General features: G+C 44.3%; 1 protein-coding gene across 1 annotated transcript in view; it reads right to left on the bottom strand.

Annotated features, from left to right (window-relative positions):
* Nucleotides 1-4,440, bottom strand: part of LOC147335256 (uncharacterized) — a 30,486-nt gene extending 26,046 nt beyond the window's left edge. The window contains exons 1-5 of the mRNA XM_086277292.1: nt 4,416-4,440; nt 3,978-4,013; nt 3,128-3,419; nt 2,909-3,045; nt 2,470-2,764 (exon numbers count right to left, since the gene is read on the bottom strand). Of these exons, the coding sequence (XP_086133418.1) occupies nt 2,470-2,764; nt 2,909-3,045; nt 3,128-3,419; nt 3,978-4,013; nt 4,416-4,440 (785 nt within the window). The remainder of the gene's footprint in view (nt 1-2,469; nt 2,765-2,908; nt 3,046-3,127; nt 3,420-3,977; nt 4,014-4,415) is intronic.
* Nucleotides 4,441-22,945: the final 18,505 nt, after the last annotated feature.

The raw sequence follows: 22,945 nt of genomic DNA, 5'->3' as shown, positions 1-22,945 counted from the left end.
TAGTGTGTGTTATAACCTCAGGATAAAAATGTTCAGAAACTCAAGTGCCAATTTTAGGACGTTTACTGATCGCTTTCAGAAACAACCACAGCTAGTCGCAACACATACAGGAAACTGTTTCTCACATAACATTCCGGCAGGGAAAACCCTGAAAAACCTCTGAAGGTTCAGGGGTGCAACGCCCCCAAACATACATTAACAACAACACTGTCTATAACAGTGTGTACACTCACTCTTTCAAATAAATGCAAGTAAAATAACAGCAGAAAATAAATAAAATCAACACGTCCTGTCACTTTATTTTCACCAGTTTAGAACTCAAAGTAAGGTCAGTACTTCTACACTTTAAATGCTACATGGTTGTACTCCCTCCTGCACTCCATGTCATCCATTGTTGATCTGCAGGCTGATACCAGGGACATCACACGCGCTTACATCATTGTTGTGAGACACTCTCACTAACAAAATCACGGTTTAGTAATGCAGTAATGCAGTAACGCAGCGTGCTTACAGGAAAGCAACAGTAATCTAATTACCTTTTTTGCAATAGTAATCCCTTACTTTACTCCTTACTTTAAAAAAAAAAAAAACAATCGGATTACAGTAATGCAGGTTAATTATGGACAAAATGTTGAGGAAAAGCACTGAGTTTGTTAAAGGAACTAACAATGAGGTGGAGTTGTTGCTGCGAGTAACACAAAAGTACAAAGTTGCAAAAGTGAGTGAGGATTAAAGAATTCGAAGAAAAGCTATCTGGAGAATGTACAGACTGATATTAATCTTTAATAGGGCTGTCAAAATTGAGAGCAAACAAAACAACTGCTGTATAATGCTAATTTTGCCTAATTAATTAATTAATTAAAAAATAATGCCTAATTTTTCCCTCCCTTTTGTGCACACCAGCACCTGGAATAGTGGGCTGGGGGCAGTTTTGACCCAGCAGATAAGTTGGGCCAGCGGCCCAGTTGTGCCAGAAAAAGAGAAAGAGTGTCTCGCGATACAGCAGGCGATCCACTCCCTTCGTTATCACCCTCTGTTCGGATCATGCCCCGCTGCAGTGGCTCCATCGCATGACGGATGCAAACCCTCTCAGGAGAAATGTGAGCACCTCAGTTTGAGGATAAGGCAAAAGAAGGACCCTGCATTCTCCACAGAACCAGGAGAGCATGGACCCATCCCTCACCACACAGACTAACTGCACAGAGAGAGGAGAGCAGCAGCAGCTGGGATTCTGTTACACAGGAGCACATCTAGGGAATCAATTCAGGCAAGGTATTGAAGGAGGAAGTGGCTGACACAGACTGCAAAAGCAAGATCTGCTGCACCGAGGGGGTCCCGAATGGCAGTGATGATACTGATAACTGCTTAGATCAGCTGAAACAGACGTTAAAACACTAAAATCCTCTGCTGCTGCAGTGAGTGACAACTGTCTGAGAAACCTCCAGGTGAACAAGCAAAACCCTCCAAACCCACATCAAGGCTGGTACCAGCAGCCTTTAGGATATCCAGTATCTTCATCTGTTGCCATGGCGACATTCCATTCCCTGACATGTGTTCTTTGGGTTATTTCCAGAATCACAGTGATTACCCAAATAAGTAAAAAGATCTAACACTGAGGAAGACAACAAGGGTGTAGGATGTGCTCTGTCCTTATCACCTACAACTATGTTGGAACACAAAGTAAGAGTGAAAGGTGAAAAACTGTCCTCCTTCAATGAGAGCTTCAATGAGAGTGCCAAGCTCCAGCCCAACTAGGTGGTTTGCAGAGCAAGACTGTGCCATCTACAAGCGATCAGCAGTGAAGCGTAAACAACAGGGTGTTTTCAATTTTCCTCAAGTTCCTGCTAAGGAGGAACTTTAGCATGTCAGGAGTTGATTTTTAGGTTTCTTAGGTTTAGTTTTACATCAACTCAAAGCCTCAGCTCCTTCCACAGATTTTCTATCTGGAGACTGGCTCGGACAATTACTAGTTTGTTGATTTGGCCGTATGTCTGGTGTTCTCGACAAGCTTATTGCTGATGCTCCTGTAGCTCTTTCCAGCCTTTTGCAGTCTTGTCCCTTTAAAAGCTCTTTGCTCTTGCCCATTGTGGTGGAAAGGTTGGACTGGACGAAATTGATTTTCTGGACAGGTGTGCTTTATACTTAACTAAGATCAGTTTTATCTGTAACTGATTAACTGATTTGTGCCTAATAGGAACTGAGTCAATCTATGAAAGCCAGAAATCTGACTGGTTTGTAGGGGATCAAATACCAAAACAATTTGTAACTTTTATATAATAGGTTTTTTATGGCTATTTTGTCCACTGTCATTAAAATGAAACTACCATAAACTGGAGACTGTTAATTTTAGCAGGGGTTTAAAATTAGCCCTCAGTATGTTAGTTGTCATGCTGCACATAGTATATATCTTGTAAACTTTAACATATTGCTGTTCTATTATTCTAAAATTAACTAACTTCTAATCATTACCTGGGATTATTGTTTCCATTGTTCTCCAGTGAGTTTCCTATTCTGATCTCAGCTCCATCCAGTCTTTCAGCACAGCAGTCTCCTCTGTTGGTGACTTTTACAGCAGTGATTGTAAAGCTTCGCTGCAGGTCCACCCTCCACCAGGGGTTGGTCTCGTCTTCAGCCGTGTGGCTACAGAACCCATTGCTATAGAACGAGTTCCGTCTGCCATCGATGGCTTTGGACGCAGTGGCAAAGGAGAGTGTAGATGACTGGGCAGCTTCTCCTTTGAGTGCCACATTGGGTAATGGGTATCCTTGGAGGAAAACCAGTATTAGTCAGTTTCTCTAGAAGGTGCCCTGTGTGGTGATTTTAAAGATCGCATTTGGCTGTCAACATAGCCGGGGAGTCTGTGAACTACCAGGCTTCTGTATCAGCTTCAGAATAAAAATGTGATTACCGTAGTACACTTCAACCTCGCAGAGATTTAGGACCTTCCCGCTTCCTGGGAGGAACACAGTGACATAGCGTCCCTCAATAGAGCTACATGGAAAGTAAAACGTCTGTCCGCTGGGAATGTGAGAGATGACCGCACACCTGTGTATGAACAAGAAAAGAAATTGATGGAACTATAACTGACTGCAAATTTATAATGTTAGTCTGTATCACGCTGTTTCACCTCACACGCTCAGGGTCACTGAAGTTTGTCGAGTTTCCAATCCAGATTTCTGCACCATTCAACCTGTTTTCAAATCCTGCTATATTGGTTATCGCAACAGCACCAATTGTATACACTCTTCCCAGGTCTACCCTCCACCACGGATCAGACTGTGGTAAAGTAAGTGTGCAGGACGATTTCTGATAGTTCTCATCTCTATTGCCATCGACGGCCTTGAAAGCAAGTCCGATGCTGTCTCCGTTTGAAGACTGCACAGCTGTCTTCTTTAGTGCCAGGTTATGAAAAAGATGACCTCAATGGGAAAAACAGACATAATTAGTCAAAATTCATAGATTGCACTGGGGGCTTGGGGTTACTCAAGATTCATTCATTTATTTGTGCACCGCAAATGTGCAAGATGACCCGATACCATTATTATTGATTATATTATATGGATCTATATCAGGGTCACTTTTTTTTTTTTACATTTCTGATCCAGATTTCAGCAGCATACATTTTTCAATTCCACTCTACTGGTTATCACTGGAGCACCAATCCACTATTTCTAGGTCTACATTCCAGCAGTTGGATTGTAACATGGTAAATGAGCAGCATGGAACAGAGCATGTTAAGCGTAAAGGTCAGGAAGAATTCCAGTATGTTACGCACCCAGGGATACATCCTGTTTTGGGTATTTAAAGCAAGCAGTCAAATTACTTTTGCCTTTCCACAAATCACAAATTGACACTGACTGAAGACGGGATACCGTTTTGATTCAGCGCTAAGTAATGGAGGTTTTGTAATAATAAAAATGAGTAACTATTATTTTTTTAAAAAGATTGTTTTCAAAAGAGGAGAAAAAAATCTTTACCTGGAAATGCTGCAGTAGTCATCATGAAGAAAGTTCCTGTAAACATATGCAGTGATTCTAAAAATCATATAGACGGTGAAATGAACATCAACTATTATTTAAAGAAGTAAATATTCCTTAATTATCTCTGCTGAGCGAGTCTTTTAGCATTATTTATCTCACTGTTATTTTTGTTGACTGACTGATCTGCATGAGCATGAGTCAGCTCTTCCCCATCACTGCTTCTAATACATTTAATACAAGGTCCAATGTGTGTTTCCTCATTTTCTCTGTGTAAGCCAGGATATGATTAAAGGAGGAGGAAGTCTGTTAATTGTGTGTTTTCACAACATAGCTGTGGTATTTGGTCTGGGTTTTGTTTTAAAGATGAAAAAGTACAAAATATCTGGAACTGATTATTTATAAGTAATACATTTAGTTGAAGACAATTTGGCTTACCAGTGAAGATCCAAATATAATCCATTCCACTATTGTCTAGTAAAAAATTCTCACATCATTACCACATTAAAGAAATTACGCTAGTTACTGGTATATCCCTGCTGACTTGTAGATCGGCTTACTTCCTCTGTAGTTTCTTCAGAGTACTTCTAATATCACACTGTACTAGTTCGTTTAGTCTGAACATTCCCGCAGCACTAGTGAGGGTTTGCATAAATGACAAGACATCCAAGTGGATATTTGCATTTTCCAAAGAAATTACTTTGCACTTTTCTAAAAAAAAAACATTTTGCATGGTAACACCCCTTATGTGTTTTCAGTATTAGCCAAGATGACAAGTGTCATTAAGTACAAGAACTTTAATGACTGTTGAATCAATTTGTCATGGTACCTGGATTGTTGACCCAGTGTTCTGACTTTAGACTTTTTGTCATTGTTTTGTTTTTCTGTGTCTTTTCCTGTTTTATTGTGATAGTCTTTTTTGTCCTGTGTGCATTATGTTCAGTTTTACTTCCTCTGCTTCATTAGTTAGGTTTGTTTCCTTTTCTTCCATTATCCTGTCTATTTAAGCCCTCAGTTTGTTTCTGCTTCTGGTCACATCATCGTCTCGTCCTCATGTTTGTGTGCCCTGTTCGCTCAGTCATTTATGTACAGTTCACCTATCTTTTGTGTTGTCTCTCTGTGTTTCACACTCATCTGATCATGTCATAACTTAAATATTACCTGAAGCAGTTTCAGTCAGGTTAATTAGGTTAATTATGGACAGTGTTGGGGAGTAACGGAATACATGTACCGCCGTTACGTATTTAAGATACAAAATATGAGTAACTGTATTCCGTTACAGTTACCGTTTAAAAAGGTGGTGTTCAGAATACAGTTACTTTGTTGAAATAAAGGGATTACACGACAGTCTTTTCCTGTTTCATATGTTAGAGTGAAAAGGTTTTTCTCCAAAACAATGATTTCATTGGAGCAGCCTTTCAACGCCTCTCTCTGTCTCTCCCTAGCAAAGTTGACCCAGACAACAAAGTAATGCTAGTTTTCGACTACGAGCCCGACACGGAACCCGACGTATTAGCCAGAGGTCCCTTTACTACGGTTCAGAACTGCAAATATCCCCACTTTGCAGTTATTTATTTGTAAAAAAATGTGTGGAATCATGTATCACGTGTACACCACTTTGTGTTGGTCTTTCACGTGGAATTCCAATAAAATTGATTCATGTTTGTGGCTGTAATGTGACAAAATGTGGGAAGGTTCAAGGGGATAACTGTGACATGACATGGAGTAGATAGCGCAGATGTAGCACAGGACCCAAGGATCAACACAGACAGGGTTGCAATTCGTATGCTTATTTATTTATGGTGCAGCGTAAAGCACCATAAATAAATAATAAATACCAGATTGACGGTGCTTTAGCACTTTTCTGCCAAGAAGGGAAGAAGGCCATTGCAGAGGACGCTCTGAATGTAAAGGGAAGCTGGATCCAGTAAAGCCATCGGGCGGCCAGGGACAGAACTCAATATGTGACTGTATGGTAAGAACTATGGGTAAAAGTGAGATGGGTAGTGCGAGATGGCAGAGAAGGTAGAATGGCTGTGTGACAAAGAGTTCACTCAGTCAGAAAGTTAGAAGAGCAGCTGGAGGGAAATGAACAGAAATGTTGAACAAGTGAGTTACTAGGTTAGTTTGTGGGTGTTAAACTGTAAAAACAATGGGGGGGGGGGGGGGGAACAAAAACAAAAGAAAAGAAAGAAAGAGTGGAGCGTAGAAATGTGCGTGACAAGAATTGTCTCCAACTAGTGGGAGAAGGTGGTATTGCAGGTTAAAAGAGAATAGGAGTGTTGTTGATGAAAATATAATAGTAATAGTAAGAGGTTTTTGTGTTTCTCAGCCTAGAACAACTACAATCTCACTTTCTGGGTTTTTAAGAAAGGATAATTCAAAACCAGAGAGGGATGATGTGTTGTTTAAGCAACGATGAGAATGATCAAAATGTCTCAGTCTGTCAGTTGCAGGTGGGGAAACAGACCTGGATCAATCTCCACTGGCAGCACTCAGAAGAAAATTATAGGTTAACATTATTAGAAACACCCAGGCCGAGTTTTGGCTGAATTGTCTTGCAGCTTCACTTCCATGTGTTCCTCATCCTGAAAAGCAAGCTCCAAGGACATTAACCTCTCCCTGAAGACAAGAAACACAGTTCCAAAAGCAACAACATGCCAGGTCAAGAGACAACAGCAGTGTCCTGAGCAGTGATAGGTCCAGCAGCAGCATGTGCAAACGGCATCAGCAAGGAGAAAACACCATCATCATGGCTGGATTGATGGAGATGCATTTCCAACAAGCTGCAACTTCACTGAATGTGACCGGACCTTTGAGAAGACTGTCTGAGTTTGACATTTGCCACGTTTGGGGTGAAATGGCAATGGGAAGAGACAGTGGTAATACACAACACAAAGCTGAAGAGAACTTACTGCAACTAACTGCTGCAAAGGGGAGAGGAGACCACAGGGAAAGGAGGAGGGCGACACATGCAGGGACGCTGTTGTTTAGTGTGGGAAATCAAAATGGGATAAGGAACCTGGGGAGGAAAACTGATTGTTTAAGTGGAACACCACAAAATAGGACAGGTACACAAAATCACACACACAAACAAGAAAATGCATTAATCCTACTAGCAGACACACACACACGCGCACACGCAATAAAGCTCATGAAGACCAGACAGCATCTTAAGCATGTGATTCTGTTTTACTATCTTGTCCAGTTCACTTAGTGGAATGAGAAGTGATATGTAAACTAGTGGATTAGCACCTGGTTACATGGGAAGAAACTCAATATCTAATAGGACATTAGGCTTGTGTGGTGTGTGTGTGGCTGACGGATTAATGTTTTTGAGATTAATCTGGCTGATGCATTTTCTCCTGATACCAAGGTGAACCTAACAATTAGTTTTGATTTACCCACCTAAGATGAAGAGCACGCTTCATGACTTCCCTCGACCTTTTTATTTTTCACTTTCACAGTGCACTGAGAGTCTTGTTTGGTAATCTCTCTTCTCTGAGCAGGCCTCCACGATTGGAACTGAAAGCGCTACAAAACATTTTGTCGGGAACGATCGTAAACTAAACTTCTCCACAGTACAGTGGGCTCTGGAGAAAGCCACTTATTTGGAACGTAATCAGATAGTGAGTGTTTTAAAGGATTCAGCAAAGTAATCCAGTCTAAATTCTTCTTTTTCTGTTTTGAAATTACGTCAAATTGCTGGCAGTAGAAACTCAATGCGACAGGAGAGATTCCACTATCAGCAATAAAAAAAATGGGGAACTGACAAAAGCTTGACTGGCTTGACTGACTTGATACCAATACGCAAGATTGCACCTACCTCCACCCAGACGTGACAAAAGGGTGGATGTATGTATGTATGCTTTTTTTGCAGGAGCAGAAAGGTGACAGCAAAATCCTAGGTTTGCAAGAGCTTTTGGGCCATGCCAACTTCACCTTTTAATTGACACTTTCTGTGTCTGTGTGAATTTACCAGCGGTGTGTTATTCATGACCTTGTATTGCTTACAATGCAAAGGTCGCTGTGAGAAAGTATGCATACAAATGCACTGTGCTAACATCTACATCACTATTTCCGCAGCAGAGAGTCAATCATGTGATTTAATCGTTTACAGCAGAACACACCACTGGCTTGTGTTTTTTCCCCCCCTTTACACACGGTTACAGGCCTGGAGTGGAGCTACTCCAGGGGAGAAGCCCTGGAATTTTGTTAAGAGACAATGTACATTTTTCTTGTGCTTCTCTGAGTTGACACATGGCAAGGACCATGCGGCAAAAAAACGGTTTTCCGGGGGAGCTTTCATTTTTTAAATTACAGGTGGAGTGTGGCGGAAGGAGATCATGCATAAGATGCAGACTGAGAGTGGGAGAGAGGGCTTCAAGAGGACCAGCGAGAAGCAGGGACCATTTCCAGCACAGCTGACAACCCTGAGAGGAGTTAAAGCAGATGGTTGTAAAACTTGGCTTCCTAGAAATCGTCATGAGGAGAGTTTGAACAACAGTGAAATCCAAAAAGGTGGAAAGTGACCCTACGGTGACGTTGAGGAAGACTGCAGGGGTGTACAACATGCTCTGCCCTTTAAACCTACAGCTGCATTGAAACAAAAACTGAGGGATGAAGAGAGCATGCCCAGCTAAAACTGACAGCGCGCAGAGAGATCAGTGATGGAATTATGACTCCGTAAACAGCACAGACACCAGGAGCCATGACCGTGACTGGAAATGACTGACAGCAATTCCTAGAAATGAGAGCTGCTCCATCCAAATTGGGATGGATGCCGTCTCTCCTAACAAGACCAGGTTTCCTCCAGAAGGTTTGCCAATTATCTATGAAGCCCACATTGTTTGTTTTATTCTAGTGATGAGATTTCCGGCTCTTTTTAGGCTCTTTAGGCTCGGCTCACTAAAAAGAGCCATCTCTTTCAGCTCCGAACCGGCTCTTCAGGTTGTTTTGTTGCTTTAATTAATTTATTATTAACAATAATAAATTATGCACAAAAGGAATTACTGATGTAAAAAAAAGTGGTTTTATTTATATATGTTTATATATAAATATATGCGGTGGCCCCTAGAGACAAAGCACGTACAAATTCCAAAACACATTTCTAGCTTTGAACTTCCAAAACAGAGCTACCACCAGGCATTTGCTCGGTATGCCCGATGATTTTTATTTTTTATCTTTTATTTTTTTGTAACGGTATAAACAATGAAAGGTGGTGGATTGGCCAGATGCTGGCAGATGTGTAAAAATAACTCAGTTGTGAGTTGTCAGTGAGCAGCAGACAGCCCATCCTGATGCTTTTCTCATCCTGGCTGGGGATTTCAATCATGCAGACTTAAAGTGCGTTTTTCCAAAAATACAACAACACATAGACTTTCCAACAAGGGGAAATAACACACTGGACTTTGTTTACACCACCCAGAGAGGAGCTTACAAAGCTTTTCCCCTCCCCCACCTCGGCGCCTCAGACCACATCACTGTCATGCTAATGCCTGCTTACAGACCGCTCGTTAAAGCCACCAAACCGGTTCGTAAGCAGATACAAGTGTGGCCAGAGGGGTCTTCAGAGGCTTTACAGGACTGCTTTAACACCACAGACTGGAACATGTTTAAGCAGGCTGCCACCTACAACAACACCACTGACCTCCATGCCCCTCCACACCTCTCTCATGCTGTTCTGCTGGAGTTTCCACTCCAGCTTCCTCCTGTAATTGTCCTTAGCCTCTCTGATCTTGTCCTTTAGTAACACCTGGACCTTCCTCACCTCCTCTTTGTTGCCCCCTCTGAAAGCCCTCTTCTTGTTGTTGAGGAGGGCTTTGATGTCCTTAGTCACCCACGGCTTGTTATTTGGGTAACAATGAACAGTCTGAGCTGGAACAATGGAGTCGGTGCAGAAAGTTATGTAGTCTGTGATACACTCAGTAAGCCCATTGATGTCCTCGGCGTGAGGCTCACAGAGTGTTTCCCAGTCGGTCACCTCGAAACAGCCCTGTAGTTCCGCTATTGCCTCCTCTGACCACCTCCTAACAGTCCTGGTGGTCACAGGTTCCCTCCTCACAATTGGCACATAGCGGGGGGTGAGGTGAATCAGGTTATGATCTGACCTACCAAGTGGGGGGAGGGAGGAGGAGCTGTATGCATCCTTGACGTTAGCATACAGTAAATCTAAAGTTTTCTCTCCCCTGGTGGGACAGTCCACATATTGTTTGAATGTTGGTAGTGTATTGTCCAGTGATACATGGTTGAAGTCACCCGAGATCACAATAAAGGCACTCGGGTGCTGAGTCTGTAGCCGAGCTATGGCAGAGTGGATAGTGTCACATGCAGCTGTGGGGTTAGCAGAGGGGGGAACATAAACAGCCACCAAGATGACGTGAGAGAATTCCCTGGGTAAATAATACGGCCTGAGTCCAACAGCACACAGTTCAGTGTCCGGGCAACAAATCCTTTCTTTGATTGTTATGTTGGCAGGGTTACACCACCGGTTGTTAACTAAAACAGCAAGCCCACCTCCTTTACGCTTACCGCTAGCGATGCTGTCCCTGTCCGCCCGAACAGTGTGGAAGCCTTCCACGGAAGCATTCTCATCGGGAATGACCTGGTGCAGCCATGATTCGGTGAAACACATCAGGCTACACTCTCGGTATTCCCTCTGACTCCGTACCAGTGCTGAGAGCTCGTCGATTTTACTTGCCAACGATCGCACATTTCCCATCACGATAGACGGCAGACACGGTTTAAACCTCCTCCTCGCTTCGAGCCTCCGCTGTCTCACCGTCACCTTTTTTCTTCTCTTCTGTCCTTGACCTCTGCATCCCCGATGTGTTTTCCTCCATATTTCAGCTGGTACTTCTGCGGGCACTTCTGCGGGCCTGGCCAGCGAGCCGGCCGGCATCAGGGCGATCAGCTGATCTCTGGAGTAAACAGTCCGTGCGTGTAGGAGATGTGCCGCGGTCCCGTTCCATGATAAAAGTAACAGTTCCACGGCCACCAGAAGAACAAAAACTCTCTCAATCCACATGATTGAGTAAGAGATAGAAAACGGAGGAAAATACAAGTCAGAAAAAAAAAGAATACGTAAGAAAAAAAAAGCTAAACTAAGAGAAAAGCAGGAGCGACTGTAACAGGCTGCACGCTGGTTGGCGCATGCGCACTTACATGGTGATGATGATGATGGTGACCTTTGTTACTTTGGTCCCAGCTCTCTGCAGGTCATTCACCAGGTCCCCCCGTGTGGTTCTGGGATCTTTGCTCACCGTTCTCATGATCATTTTGACCCCACGGGATGAGATCTTGCGTGGAGCCCCAGATCGAGGGAGATTATCAGTGGTCTTGTATGTCTTCCATTTTCTGATGATTGCTCCCACAGTTGATTTTTTCACACCAAGCTGCCTGCCTATTGTAGATTCACTCTTCCCAGTCTGGTGCAGGTCTACAATACTTTTCCTGGTGTCCTTCCAAAGCTCTTTGGTCTTGGCCATGGCGGAGTTTGGAGTCTGACTGTTTGAGGCTGTGGACAGGTGTCTTTTATACAGATGATGAGTTCAAACAGGTGCCATTCATACAGGTAACGAGTGGGGGACAGAAAAGCTTCTTACAGAAGACGTTACAGGTCTGTGAGAGCCAGAGATTTTCCTTGTTTGAGGTGACCAAATACTTATTTTCCACCCTGATTTACGAATAAATTCTTTACAAATCCTACCATGTGGATTCATGGATTTTTTTTTTCACATTCTGTCTCTCACAGTTGAAGTGTACCTCTGGTGCAAATTACTGACCTGTGTCATCATTTTAAGTGGGGGAACTTGCACAATCGGTGGCTGACTAAATACTTTTTTGCCCCACTGTAGGTTAAATTAAGGACGCTGTATCTTAAATCTTTTGGTTGAAATATGTAAATGGTAAATGGTAAATGGCCTGTATTTATATAGCGCTTTTACTAGTCCCTAAGGACCCCAAAGCGCTTTACATATCCAGTCATCCACCCATTCACACACACATTCACACACTGGTGATGGCAAGCTACATTGTAGCCACAGCCACCCTGGGGCACACTGACAGAGGCGAGGCTGCCGGACACTGGCGCCACCGGGCCCTCTGACCACCACCAGTAGGCAACGGGTGAAGTGTCTTGCCCAAGGACACAACGACCGAGACTGTACATTTATTCAAGCATTAATGTTTGCATAAGATTTTCTATTCAAATTGCTTTGTATTTGTATAAGGATTGGAACCCCTTAGGAAAACACACAAAGCCTTGCACGCACTTTTAAAACTTTGCTTTCATTGGACATCATAAAATAGACTTTTGTGACCTTTTTCAGCCTAAACAAGCTCAATCCATCACCCTTCCACCACCGTTCCTCCCAGTTTTACACTGTGCATTACAGCCAGATATCTCCACTTTGTTCTGGTCTTTCCAAATGACATTGTTTCCAAAGCCCCAATGACAATGGTTATTTTGCATACTCTCTTAAGCCACTGAATGAGGATGAACCATCAGATGATGATGAGCCACTGGAATATCCAACAAGTCATTGGGGCTTTAGAAACTGAAGCTGTGCTCCCGTGTTCTTTTTAGAGCGAAGATGCTTACTACATGCTGCAGCCTAAAGGCAGAGTTGCTGAGGCCGGCGTGATCACCGGCCTTCCACTTACAGGATGGTGGGTGTTGGAGGACAACTGCTGATCCCTGTTAAAGTGGTCAACATGTAAAGTGTAAATGACTTGTGGCGTGGTCGGCTCTGACCTTGGATTGTGTGTTTGATCCCTTTTGTAAGTGGGACACTGGACTGTCTTATCCCTTTGTTTGTTTGTTTTATCATTGTACTAATAAATAATCTCTTAGAATTGTATTGGTTATCATCTTTGCCCACGGCTGAGTCGGTTGTTCTGACACAGAATTTAAAATGAACATGTGTACTCATGTTTCTGAGCTCATTACTCACAAACAGATGATTTGATAGATTAGATAGTGGCGTTGATCCATGCACCAATGGGGAACATTACTTTTGCTTTGAATACTTTATGTACAGTCTGGTCATTTTGCATAAAGCACTTTAATGAGTATAGAATAGAATAGAATAGAATAGAATTCAACTTTATTGTCATTGCACAGGTACAGGGCAACGAAATGCAGTTTGCATCCATCCAGAAGTGCTTTAGTGATATAGGTATATTACAATATATATTAGCAATAGTATAGATATGTAAGTATATTACAGAAATGGGTCTATTATGGTATGTTAATGTACACGGTATGAAGTATGTTGTGAATATTCTATAACTATAAGTATGTACAGGCTGTAGTGAGTACAAGCTATGTACAGGATATGAACAGGATATAAATATGAAAAACTATACAGAATATGAAATAAATAACTTTACAGAATCTGAGATATACAGTTATACAGAAATAGGAACTATGCAAGTTGTAAACAGTTGTAGGATTAAAGATTATTGAATGTACAGAATGATTATTTACACAGAGCTATACAGTAGTGCAGTTAAGATAAGTGAGGGTGTAGATAGTTTCTACAGAGGCTATATAAAGTGCTAGTGGTTGTGAGTGGTGGTTCAGTCCATGTTATTATTGTGTTTGAGGGTACAGTTGTCCATTGTGGGTGTGTGTATGTTCAGTCCATGAGTTTAACGTGGGTCAGATGTCAGGAGGCAGAGTTCAGGAGTCTGACAGCTGTGGGGAAGAAGCTGTTCCGGTACCTGGTGGTCTTAGTCCGGAGGCTCCTGTGGCGCCTCCCAGAGGGCAGGAGGGTGAAGAGTCCATGTGATGGGTGACTGGGGTCTTTGATGATTTTCCCAGCCCTTTTCAGACACCGCTTCCTGTAGATGTCTTTTATGGCAGGAAGTGGTGCTCCGGCGATGCGCTGGGCAGTTTTCACGACCCTCTGCAACGCCTTCCGGTCCGAGGCAGAGCAGTTCCCGTACCAGACTGTTATACAGTTGGTCAGGATGCTCTCGATGGTGCAGCGATAGAAGTTCACCAGGATGTCTGAGGACAGGTGGTTCTTCCTCAGAGTCCTCAAGAAGAAGAGGCGCTGGTGAGCCTTCTTGACCAGCTTGGAGCAGTTGGTCGTCCAGGTGAGATCCTCGGAGATGTGGACTCCCAGGAACTTGAAGCTGCTCACACGCTCCACAGCCGTCCCCTTAATGTGGATGGGTGGATGTGGGTCAGCATTCCTCCTGTAGTCCACGATGAGCTCCTTGGTCTTCTCGGTGTTAAGCAGCAGGTTGTTTCTGTCGCACCACTCAGCCAGACGATCCACCTCCTCCCTGTAGGCGGCCTCATCGTTGTCACTGATGAGGCCAATCACCGTGGTGTCATCTGCAAACTTAATGATGGTGTTGGAATCATCAGCAGGTCTGCAGTCGTGGGTGAAGAGGGAGTAGAGGAAAGGGCTCATCACACAGCCTTGTGGTACACCGGTGTTCATTGTGATGGTAGATGAGCAGTGGTTATCCAGCCGGACATGTTGGGGGCGGTTGGTCAGGAAGTCCAGTAACCATTTGCAGATGAGGGAACTGATGCCCAGGTCTGTCAGTTCCCTGATGAGTTGTGAGGGGTGGATTGTATTGAACCCTGAACTGAAGTCTATAAACAGCATTCTGGCGTAGGTGTTGTTGTTGTCCAGGTGTGAGAGGACAGAGTGCAGTGCGATGGAGACTGCATCCTCTGTGCTCCGAGGCATGTTCATAGTGTTTTGTTGCTACTTTTACAGGAATGCTTCTAAAAACATGTCTAATAATAAATATTTTGATGGTAATTACAGAAGTTGCACACAGTTAAACATCACTGCATTTGTCTCTTTTCAGAGTAGAATGTAATAGCATGAATTCATATTTGTTTTCACCATTTTTGCTTCACTTTCTCTTTCTTTTGCTGTAAAAGCTTGACAATCAGCTCTACAGAGAGATTGCCACAAATGCAGTGTGTGTGTGTGTGTTTTGTTCAGCTCTGCTAGTCTCCCCGTTGTTCTGCCTGACAGGTAATGCAATATATTGTTGTGCTCACCCATGTGATTGTTACCGTTCATTGTGCCAGATTGTGTATGATAGCCTGTGGGGAAAATGTTTTTTTTTCTGCCCTGTTACGTTCATTCAGCAGTATGCATTCACAGTTAAACCAACAGCTTCCCTTTAAGAGTGGAGAAAACGCTTTGCAAAACACAAATGAATGACTTGTTTATTGCTGTGCTATTGTGTCCTCTCTTCAACGTCACAGCAGGAGATCACTTGATGTTTGATCTCCTGCTGTGGCACTGAAAACATTCAAATTATCTTCAGATAATTTAACTAAATTCTGCCCTGATTTTACACTAATGGCCAACATTTGTAATTGTTTTTGGTTGCTTTGTTTTTTAAATCTCCTTCTGGAAAATAGTGTTTTATTTCATCCTCATGCTGGGTCATTAGATGTATAGTTTTCAGCTGGTAGAAGCAACAAAGACTGTTGAATATGTCTGTGAAGGTTCTCAGTCATCCAGGTCCTCGTAGCCTAAGGAGCGTGGAAAGAAAAGCGTCTGGACTTCTTTAAGTTGCTTGAAGACGTTTCACCTCTCATCCGAGAAGCTTCTTCAGTTCTAAGGTCAAATGGTAGAGACTGTTGAACAAATGCCACCAATATCCCATTAATTGAAGTTTTTAACCACATCGCTCCAGTACTACAGTCCATCCCACAGACTTTATAGAAAAGATGGGCATGTGACATCATCTACCAGTTTGTTCGTTGAATCCAATCTGTTATTGTTCATGTCAAAAGACTGAACGGCGGGAGGCTGCTAGAGAAAGTTCCACATTTTTAATTAGCGACTCATTACAGCTGCTTAGTATTTGCAGTCAGATCAGAAATTAAATTCACATAATGTTCAAAGGATTTAGTTCAGGGTCTGGTCTGATTCCAGCTTCCACAAGCTTTGAGACAGGTGAGTTTCTTTCAGCGGGATGACAGTGGGAGAGGCAGGCGCACTGTGAAGGGATCACTGTGATGGATGACAGGTGAGGTAAGTAGGCAGGTGAGAATTATCCAATAAGTAAGAGGCCTGAGCGATACTTCCACACTGAGTCACTGTCTCGATTGATTGAAAAGGAAGAAACTGGTGTTCTTTAGGTTTGTAATGACATTTCACCATCCAAAGAAATTGTGTCGTCCTCGGCTCAAAAATGGTCCCTATAGGTGAATGGTGTTACGTTCTGGTCCCGGCAAGCAATCAAACGCAACAAAAGTTTTGCCCCACTCACTTCCCACCCACGCACAAACCCCAACAAAGACACCTTTGTCAAGTATTTAAGCAGCCATTTATTTTCATCGGCAGTGAGCAATGCCAAAACAATAAACAAAACCCCCTAAAACCCACTCCCTACACTTCCCTAGAAAAAAAGAAAACAAAAACAAAAGACAAGTCTCTTACCTAATTACCTAACGAAAAACAGGAGAAAACTTGTTCAACAAAAGAAACGGCTTCTCACGCCTACTAGGCTGCGACAGTGAAAGTTATACAGCAAAGGTACAAAAAAAAGTGACCGCCACTTGTTAACCTATTTACAATTATTTACATGGCAAGGCTAGAGGTACACGTGAATACTCCAGCCTGCACTACAATAACAACACACACAACTCCGTGATCGAGTCAACGGGGTTCCCCAAAAGCACTGCCAGGTGTCTGTCATCCGGACGTTAAGTACTGGAGGTGGTCCATCAATTATCCAGTCCGAGGATAGGTAAAGACTCCACCCGGATACTTAGCAGCCACGCCTAGGTGCCCACCTTCTAGGAGAGGGAGAAAGAAAGAAAAGGGAAAATACCACCAACCATCCTCCGATGGGATGCACAATACCAACAAACACATCACTGGGTCATAACAGTTTCCCCCACCCAAAAAAAATCAAACATCCAACCCCACACAAAGATGTTTGATTTAAGCCCTAGAGAGGGCATCAGCCATAACGTTCTCTAAGCCCTTTTTATATCGGATCTCAATGTTGAAGTCCTGAAGGAGTAGGGACCAACGCATAAGGCGCTGGTTGCTGTTTTGCATCCGAGATAGAAACTGAAGAGGGTTATGGCCAGAAAACACAATGGTTGGAACAGGACTAGATCCCAGGTACACTTCAAAGTGCTGCAAGGCCAATAGCAAGGCTAAGGCTTCCTTTTCAATCGTGCTGTAATGCAGTTGGTGTTTTAGAAATTTTCTAGAAAAGAAGCAGACTGGGTGGTCAATGCCATTGTCATCCTCCTGCACGAGCACTGCACCTGCCCCCAAAACACTGGTGTCCACCTCAAGCTTGAACGGATGTGTAAAATCAGGGGCGGCCAACACCGGAGCACTACAAAGGAGAGCTTTAGCAGCTTCGAAAGCGAACTGACATTTCTCTGTCCACACAAATGGCGATTTTGGACTGGCAAGACTGGTTAACGGGGCTACTACCTCAGAGAAGTTTTTGCAGAACCCACGGTAATAACCTGCCATGCCCAAAAAACGCCGCAGCTCCCGGCGAGTCTGTGGAACTGGAAAGTCTACTATTGCCTGCACCTTCACAGCAACAGGGAGGACTCTACCTTGTCCTACTTGTTTCCCTAGATAAGTTACAACCGCCTTTCCAAACTCACACTTAGCCAGATTCAGTGTCAGAGAGGCATCATGCAACCGGTCAAATATTTCCCTGAGAATCTTGAGGTGTTCAGTCCAGGTGGAGGAATAGGCCACTATATCATCCAGGTACACTTCGCAATTTACGACTCCCTGTAACACAGTGTTCATCAGTCGTTGAAATGTGGCGGGGGCATTTCTCAACCCGAACGGCATGACGGTATATTGCAAAAAATGATCGGGTGTAACAAAGGCACTGATTTCTGATGCGCGTTGAGTTAAGGGGACCTGCCAGTACCCTTTTAAGAGGTCAAGTTTGGTTACAAAGTTTGCCGAACCCACACGATCGACCAGATCATCCATACGTGGGAGAGGAAACGAATCGGGTTTCGTAACAGCATTTACTTTTCGGAAATCATTACAGAAACGGGGAGTTTGATCGGGTTTTGGAACGAGAAGTGATGGTGAGCTCCAGGAGCTATTACTGGGGAAAGCAAAACCGTGGTCAAGAAGATACTGGACTTCTTGCTGCATAATGGCCCGCTTAGTGGGATTTACCCGGTATGCATGCTGCTTTATGGGCTTATGGTCACCCACATCAATATCATGACTAAATACATGCGTTTGAGTGGGGATGTCACCGAAAAGAGCAGAGTAGTTTGTAATGAGCTCACGGACATCAGAATTAGCGGGATCAGACAGGGGCGCCAAATAGGCATCCAAGTCAGCCAAGATTTCAGAGTTCCCAAGACGCGCACCCGAAACAGAGGTGTGCCTGTCATCCAACCCGTCATCGCCGGGACTATACAAGGGTTGAGAAACGGATACCGACACAATAGGTGACACAACAGGTGCCAAACTAGAGCGGTCACGATCAATGTATTCCTTCAGCATGTTGATGTGACAGACGCGACTTTTCCTCTTACGATCAGGGGTTAACACCACATAATCCGTCTCACTTAGTTTGCGCTCAATGACATACGGACCGGAAAACTTTGCTTGCAGGGAAGAACCAACAACCGGCAAGAAAACCAACACGCGGTCACCTGACTGGAACAACCGTACTACAGACTTCTTATCAAAATGTGTTTTCATTCTAACCTGAGCCTTTGCTAGCATGTCACGAGCCAAAGCACAGGCATTATGTAGCCTCTCCTTAAACAAACTAACATAGTCCAGAGAGAAATTTCTCTTTCAGGAGACGTAACGGACCGCGCACCGTGTGGCCAAAAACCAAATCAGCTGGACTGAACCCCAAAGACTCCTGACATGTCTCCCTGACGGCAAACAACAGTAGTGGCACCCCCTCATCCCACTCACGGCCAGACTCCGTGCAAAATTTGCGAAGCATGTTTTTTAGGGTTTGATGGAACCTTTCTAATGCACCCTGACTCTCCGGGTGGTATGCGCTCGAAGTGTGATGAGTGACACCGAGCTCTGTCATGACCTGGGCAAAGATTTTAGACATAAAGTTTGTGCCCTGATCAGTTTGGATGCGTTTAGGCAACCCGAAAGTGGAAAAAAACTTAACTAATGCTTTCACAATCCCACGGGTTTTTAATGAGCGTAGTGGAATGGCCTCCGGATAACGAGTGGTAATACACATCATGGTAAGTAGGTATTGATTTCCGGACTGTGTTTTAGGAAGAGGACCCACACAATCAACAATGACATGTTCAAAAGGTTCCCCAACAACCGGGATGGGTTGTAGCGGAGCAGCGGGAATCGCCTGATTTGGTTTACCAGCAAGCTGACACGTGTGACACGAGCGGCAGAATCTTACCACATCAGATTTGAGACCAGGCCAAAAGAAATAACGGAGGACACGGTTATATGTTTTTGTGATTCCCAAGTGACCGGACATAATGTGGTCATGTGCCAAGCTTAGGACCTGGGGACGAAGCGACTGCGGAACAACAATCTGCTGCACTCCCTCATGGGTGCAGCCAGAACTGGGAGTCCAGTAGCGCATCAGCACCCCATCCTCAACAAGGTAGGACGCAGATCTCCCACTCTTAGGCTCTGTCACATACGCCCAACAAGATGACAAGCTCTCATCATTTTTTTGGATTTCTATAAGCTTGTCTTTATCTACTGACAGAGTCATAGTCTCCTCATCCGGCTGAAGTGATACAGAGACAGGGGTACCTTCACAGGCGGGTCGCAAGCTCAGTGGGTCTGAAGCGCTTAAGAAAAAGTCGCTAAGATCCACCAAGTCACCCTGTTTGCGTGCCTGCGCACGTGTCACAGCACACACAGGAAACAAAGGAACAGCATTTGATGTGGCACAAGCGAAACCACTATTATCTGTAAGTGGTATATCAACTACTTCTGGCGACGGAAAAACTGTGCAGCCAGCTAGATCGTTTCCCAAAATGATGTCAATACCTGCAACCGGTAACTGGGGTCGCACCCCAAGCTTAACCTCACCAGACAAAAACTGAGACGAAAGCTGCACCAAATGTAAAGGAACCCGTATTACACACATCCTAACTCCCCAGGCTAACACATCAGCCCCACAATAGGATTGAGCTGAAAACGGTAAAACCCCCTCACGAATGAGCGACTGTTTCGCACCAGTGTCTCGCAAAATACTGACAGGAGCCCGCCGATCTTCCCCTATCAAGGAAACAAAACCGTTTGACACAAATGGCTTAAACTCCTCATCTACTTTATCATTTTCGGGTACCATCACCTCCCCCAAAGGAGGAGGGTTTATCTGTAGAAGGTTTATCGGGGAAGGAGATGCACCCTTCCTGGTCATTTCTTTTCTTTTCAGAGCAGGGCAAACCGCAATAAGGTGTCCCTGCTCATGGCAAAAAAAACACACGCGGGTCTCAACGGATGAGGGGATGGCACGGCGGGTGCCCCTTGGAGACCATCGGGGCGGGCCACCGGAAGACGGAAAACTGTGAGCAGGAGCCGAAAACACCACTTTATGTGTCAACACAAACTCATCAGCCCGTATAGCAGCAGCGGCGAGAGTCGTAACCTTCTGTTCGTTTAAGTAGGTTACCACAGTGTCTGGTAGTTGATTTTTAAACTCTTCCAACGTCACCAACTCACGCAGGTCTTCCAAGGTTTCTACTTCCGTAGCATGACACCACTTATCAAACAGAGTTTTCTTTTCTCTGGCAAACTCCACATAGGTCTGGTTGGCGGATTTTTTCCCATCCCTAAATCTCTGCCTGTAAGCCTCTGGCACAAGCTCGTAAGCGCGCAGGACAGCAGCCTTCACCGTATCATAGTCAAAACTGTCCTCCAGAGAAAGAGCGGTGCATACCTCTTGAGCTTTCCCCACCAATCTACATTGGAGTAAAAGAGACCACACATCCTTTGGCCAGTGCAGCGCACCTGCGATACGTTCAAACACTGTGAAATACGAATCCACCTCAGTTTCCCGAAACGCCGGCACCATTTTGATGTGTTTACTCACATCAAAGCCACCACCTGGCATCGGGGCCGGTGGCTGCGGAGATGGCGACTGCGGGGATGATGACTCCGGGGAGGGTACCTGCGGGGATGGTGACTGCGGGGCTAACCGAGGTACAGGAGAACTGGCAGACACAGAGGCTCCCCTCTCTACCTCCAGAGCCCTGATCCTCAAGTGCATAGCGTCCACCTCCAACTGCTGTTTCTTTAGCTCCACCTCCTTAATGCGCAGCGTTAACCGCAGCTCCTCCACAGAAGGGCTAGGTGGAAAAGGGAGATTTTTCAGTGGGGCAGAAACACCAGCAACAGCCCCCAGCTCAACCCCCCCTGCAGGACCCGGCTCACCAAACAACCCCCTGTCCGTCAACTGGACACACAGGAGCTCCCTAAGCTCTTTCTTCTTCGCAGTCAACGGCACAGTCACATCAAAGAATTCAGCAACAAGCAAGAGGTCAGCCTTTTTACACCTGCCCAACTTCTCCGCAGACGGGCTCAGAGTGAAGTCCTCCAACTTAAACTCCATCCTAACACACACACACACACCCCCCACACAAGAAAAAACCGCCAACCAAGAAAACAAGCCACAAAAAGAACCACCAAAGGGACGAGCCCCCAATATGTTACGTTCTGGTCCCGGCAAGCAATCAAACGCAACAAAAGTTTTGCCCCACTCACTTCCCACCCACGCACAAACCCCAACAAAGACACCTTTGTCAAGTATTTAAGCAGCCATTTATTTTCATCGGCAGTGAGCAATGCCAAAACAATAAACAAAACCCCCTAAAACCCACTCCCTACACTTCCCTAGAAAAAAAGAAAACAAAAACAAAAGACAAGTCTCTTACCTAATTACCTAACGAAAAACAGGAGAAAACTTGTTCAACAAAAGAAACGGCTTCTCACGCCTACTAGGCTGCGACAGTGAAAGTTATACAGCAAAGGTACAAAAAAAAGTGACCGCCACTTGTTAACCTATTTACAATTATTTACATGGCAAGGCTAGAGGTACACGTGAATACTCCAGCCTGCACTACAATAACAACACACACAACTCCGTGATCGAGTCAACGGGGTTCCCCAAAAGCACTGCCAGGTGTCTGTCATCCGGACGTTAAGTACTGGAGGTGGTCCATCAATTATCCAGTCCGAGGATAGGTAAAGACTCCACCCGGATACTTAGCAGCCACGCCTAGGTGCCCACCTTCTAGGAGAGGGAGAAAGAAAGAAAAGGGAAAATACCACCAACCATCCTCCGATGGGATGCACAATACCAACAAACACATCACTGGGTCATAACAATGGCAAACAAGTATATGGGAATCCCGAGGACACCACAAGGGTCACCTCTTAGTGAGGGTTGTCTCTTGAAGGTGGTCACAGGGATTGTTGGCCCTCTGCTGATCATGTGAGTCGACCTCTGTAAGACACCGCTCCACGCCACTATCACTGAGGTTGAAACACAAAAATGAGAGCTGTTGTAGGCGCCACCATGTGGTGATGCACTGTATTACAATAATATCAACTGTTACGAGCAGCAGGGTTGGACATGCCTGAGGAAGGAGCTTTGCTGCATCTGCGGGGAAATGGAGAGGGAGAGATGGGCTTCCCTTACACTTATACTTATACTTATACTCATAGATTTAAATTAAAAACCTTCATGTGAAATTCTTTGTATATATCTGTGTGTGTGTGTGTGTGTGTGTGTGTGTGTGTGTGTGTGTGTGTGTGTGTGTGTGTATTAAATTATTAAATAAATAATGACTCTGTGAAATATGTCGTGTGTTCATCTCAGGTTTTATTTATCTCGTTTTAATGACCAGATTTCATTTATAATTATTTTCATTAAACCTTAATGAAAGGGGTTGTACATGAAATCATGTGCATGTTATTGAGGTAGATTGCTGTGCCTTAAAAGTGCCACTAGGG

This window comes from Aulonocara sp. 'chitande type north' Nkhata Bay, linkage group LG3 (assembly GCF_057382095.1).
Source record: "Aulonocara sp. 'chitande type north' Nkhata Bay isolate Kocher_YH1m ecotype deep benthic linkage group LG3, A_spYH_male_GT1.1, whole genome shotgun sequence".
NCBI classification, from domain to species: domain Eukaryota; kingdom Metazoa; phylum Chordata; class Actinopteri; order Cichliformes; family Cichlidae; genus Aulonocara; species Aulonocara sp. 'chitande type north' Nkhata Bay.
The sequence above is the reverse complement of the archived record's forward strand: the minus strand, read 5'-3'. Positions and strand labels throughout refer to the sequence as shown.